General features: G+C 34.4%; 2 protein-coding genes across 2 annotated transcripts; both read right to left on the bottom strand. All coding sequences in view use genetic code 12, as the record gives it.

Moving 5' to 3' along the window:
* Positions 1 to 251: 251 nt before the first annotated feature.
* Positions 252 to 932, bottom strand: J8A68_004738 (uncharacterized protein; the record flags this gene model as incomplete). The annotated part of the gene is made up of 1 exon (XM_049408729.1): positions 252 to 932. One exon carries the CDS (start codon positions 930 to 932, stop codon positions 252 to 254), a length of 681 nt encoding a protein of 226 aa, XP_049261978.1.
* A 104-nt stretch (positions 933 to 1,036) lies between these two features.
* J8A68_004739 (uncharacterized protein) lies at positions 1,037 to 1,483 on the bottom strand (the record flags this gene model as incomplete). Its single annotated transcript, XM_049408730.1, has 1 exon — positions 1,037 to 1,483. The coding sequence occupies one exon, from the start codon at positions 1,481 to 1,483 to the stop codon at positions 1,037 to 1,039; it is 447 nt and encodes a 148-aa protein (XP_049261979.1).
* Between the last annotated feature and the right edge of the window lie 2,622 nt (positions 1,484 to 4,105).

A 4,105-nucleotide genomic window follows, 5' to 3' on the forward strand; every position in this document is an offset into this window, starting at 1 on the left:
ATTTAGCGATATGTTCAACCACTTGAATGAACTTACTTGATAGCATAAATAGCCTTGTCTAACAATAAACTTTACTTTTTCTTCGGTGGAAATATAAAATCTATAATAATTCCCTTACCAATAGATTTAACCACTTCTCTGAAATTTTCTTTGTATCTGAAAGTATAGACTTCTTTTGAACAATTTAAAACCAGCATTCTGCGTTCATAGTAAAGTAAGACTTTTCTTTTGTAATTTACTCCCCTTCAACTTCAACTTTCTTCTGTTTTGGTTTCGGCAACAGCTTTTGCAATAGCATGCTTGTACATTGACTCACTATCCACTAACTTTTTCGGCTTCACAATTTTATCATCAGTGTTATTCTTTTCGATTGCATTGCTTTTATCAATTACTTCAGAGATACTCTCCTTAATCCTTGTAGTATCAGGAATCACTTCGTAATAGTGTCTTGCATCTCCTTCTGTATGATTTTTATCAACGTCTTCCACTGCTGACTTGATATTTTCATTACCTTCATCAAATTCTTCAATATCGTGTGCTTGCCTAATTTCATTAATGGGAGTAACCCCATCTTGCGATGGTTCTGTAACCTCAATCTGTTCTTTCGGCATTGACTGATTGGCCAATTCTTGGGTTGTAAGTTTGGCTGTCATAGATCTGATCATACGAGCAGTATGCTCAACCTCCTTCGTACGTTTCTTCAGTTTCTTGGATTTCTTCTCTGACTTAGTCTTGGAAGCTCCAACTGCTTTCAAACTGCCAGATGGTTCTGACTTATTTACATGGTCAAGGTTGCCTAATTTTGAGTCGTCTACCGTTTTCACTTGGTGAGAAGGACCCTCGGTAGATTTCTCATCATCTCTGTATCCCGCATCAGAGATAACTTTGTCATCGGTCGTGACTGTATGAACATCATGATCCCCTTCGATCATTGTTGTGTTGATGTTCACTGTGAATTTCTTGACTTTCTTCGATTTTACTCTTCAAGCCTTCTTGAATTTCACTAACACCTGGATTTTCTGGTTGATTTCCACAATCATAATCCATCGTGTCTGTTTGGAAAAACTTCGTGTTTCACCAGCTCCTGTTGTTCAAAGTACTGGGGCACTGGAGTCATACTCCCCTTAGTTGTGGTGGATTCACTTGTCGTACTTTGGATGTGATTCAGTTTAATCTCTCCCCCCACATTTGGAATTTCTTGTTGTCGTACTTGATCAGGGTACTTATCAATAGTTTCAGTAGTTTCAAATTTAGTTGCTTCTGGATCTTCAGACATTTTGTTACGTGCCGATACACCTTGTGCCACCATTATTCCTTCTTCATAATGGCCTGATGCTTTGTTTATACGTACGTTAATCTTGGATTCATCGTCTAAATCTTTGGGTGATATTTCTACTTCGTCAACAACTGGGTTTAAATTGTCGATTTCCGTAGACTGAGTATTCGCAGCAGTATCATCGTCAACAGGTGATGAAAAGCTCATCTTCGGGTGAAGTTTCTCAAACTTATGTTTCGTGCTTAAGTATCTTAATAGCTGCTGCTAATGGAGATTGTTCGTCTCCGTTAGCTCCTTCAATAAAAGATCATTATAAAGTGTTTGTCTCTACCATATTGTTGTCAATCTTGAGAATCGCCTGCAATTAATGTTGTTCTCTTGATTATCTCTGTACTGATATGGTTGGTTCCAAATCCCATATTAAGTACTTTAACTGATAAGACGTCGTTAGCTCCTTGTTATTGCGTATGGCTTCGAAGAAAATTATCCAGTAATAATTATTCTTGATTACCTCGTCATTTTGCTCAAAGCTACACCTTCCTTCTTAAGCAATACCAATTCAGGTAAAAAAAATATTTCGATAAAAAGACATCTCCTCATTGTGAAGAAAAATTCCTTTTCGATAAAAAAAATCCTTTCGATATTCTTGTTTGATGGTCAAATCTAAATATTGCATGGTTAGAACGAATTTTTAACCCTGGTACTCTGGTACTAAATATATTTATATAGCAAGCACCAAAATTTATGAGTTACTACCTCTTCTCTAACTCACAAATGAGACAATAGTGAACTTAGTGCACTTTGTACTCTCTGTTGAGACCCAAACTGGTGGTCTCTATCCCCGGTATACAATCTGACATATGCTTTGCATAGCCAAATCGGAATCATTTATAACCTAAATCTCAAATTCATATTCCAGTATAGGTAATAATGTAATTTCTTGATTTGTTCACATAATCATCATGATAAATAGCGTTATAGCTATAATATTAGATGTCCTATTTGCTTATTAAAATCCACAATGAATGCATTCTAATTCCATCATTAGTAGGTCCTTTATTTTCCCGTAACTTTAATGTTAATCACAGTCTAATAATTGCACCATTGATTTCTCATGATTAAAACCTATTTTCTCTGATAGTTTTGAGCATCATCAGTTCTAATTTTGCAATGCCAATGTTACTAAATTTATATTCATCATGCCTAGTTCATCTAAAACAACATGTATTTTCCTTTCATTACTAAATTTATGTTCGGAGCCTGTTTCTACTAACTCATCTTTTATACTGACGATATAGTAATTTCGGAAATGTATAATAAGTTTCTCATCCTTTCCTCTACTAAATTCCATTCCATTATAATAGATATAATACGCCACAGTCATCTTTTCATAGTATTGGTGTTTGAAATGTGTTGTCTAAATCGTAGTTCATTGGATGGTCCATATGTATCACATTTTTCTTTCATAACTTTCTTGTGCTTCGCTTCATGCAATCTCACTATGTAATACCAACCTCTTAACCAGATCCTTCTCAGCACGATATCTAGCACTCACTCGATCACTTGAATCGCGACATATTATGGAATCTTTCGACTACTATTTCGGACAGTGTCTCATGTATCTATTACCTTATCAATCTCCTTAATAATTCGTGTGTCCGGGATTATGTTTTGACGAATTTCAAGACATATGTTAATATTCTGAAATGTACCTTTATTCAGTTGTCATCTCATTTAGCAGACATTCACTGGAAAATGTGTTTATCAAGTAAATCGCTTATCCTTCACCGACATATTGAATTATCGTTTTAATTCATCTTACTTTGTATCTACCTTAATTTCTTATTGTTATTAATTTATCTGATTTCTTTGTTATCAAGTTTGTTATATTCTTATAACTTGGCATCTCTTATTCTCAGTGATTAAAATAATCTTCGATATCATAACTATTACAAATATCATCTTCGTAGCAACGAATGAAATCATTTTCCAATATAGTAACCACTACAAACGATGATTAAAATAATTTCCAATAAATACCTGTCACAACTTTCAATGTTATAATGAAATGATTATCTTTATGTTATTAAAATCCATTCGAATAGCACCACTATCATAAAATTTTACTTCTTAATACTCCATCAATTGAATCTCAGTAATTATTTCAGCAATTTCGAATTCACAGCCTTTTTCAATGTAGCTTCATGGCCTATGAAGGTATTTTGATACAAAAGTATTCGTGAGGTAATTAAATCATATTTAACTGGTGTTTAGCCAGTGTTAAATATTCCACAGATTTAAATTACACACCAACTCGCTCCAGCATGGGTAACAGTAAACAACCTTTAACAATACATGTTATCAACAACAGTGTCTTATATTCAACTAAGTTTCTCCTAACTTTGAAATATATCTAGCAGCCAAGCTCTTGCCCTGGTTTATAACCGCCTCAATAAACTTCCATTAGAATCACCAGCATTATTCAACATCATTTACTTCGTTCTTAGTGATCTCTGTAAACTTCATGTATTGTTCAACATCTAACCAGATACTCTATGAATAACCAGCTTATTGATAAATATGTTTCTTTTCCCAAACTTGGATTCTAGGACTCGATATCCTCAAATATTGATTCATAGCCTCGCATCCAACGTCCTTAGACTCTTGGAATGTGTGAACACTAAACCATCTCAAAAAATATAATATGAAAACAAAATCAAAAGGCAATCTATAGCAAAACCATAACCGAGATTGTAACCTTTTGACTTCTAATCTAAAGAGCTGTCGCTTTTGGCCCGTGCGTAGCGCCTGATTTGTTCTCTACTTTTG

The sequence above is a fragment of the Hemisphaericaspora subhashii genome (genome assembly GCF_019202705.1).
Source record: "Hemisphaericaspora subhashii strain CBS 10753 chromosome Unknown scaffold243, whole genome shotgun sequence".
Lineage (NCBI taxonomy): Eukaryota > Fungi > Ascomycota > Pichiomycetes > Serinales > Debaryomycetaceae > Hemisphaericaspora > Hemisphaericaspora subhashii.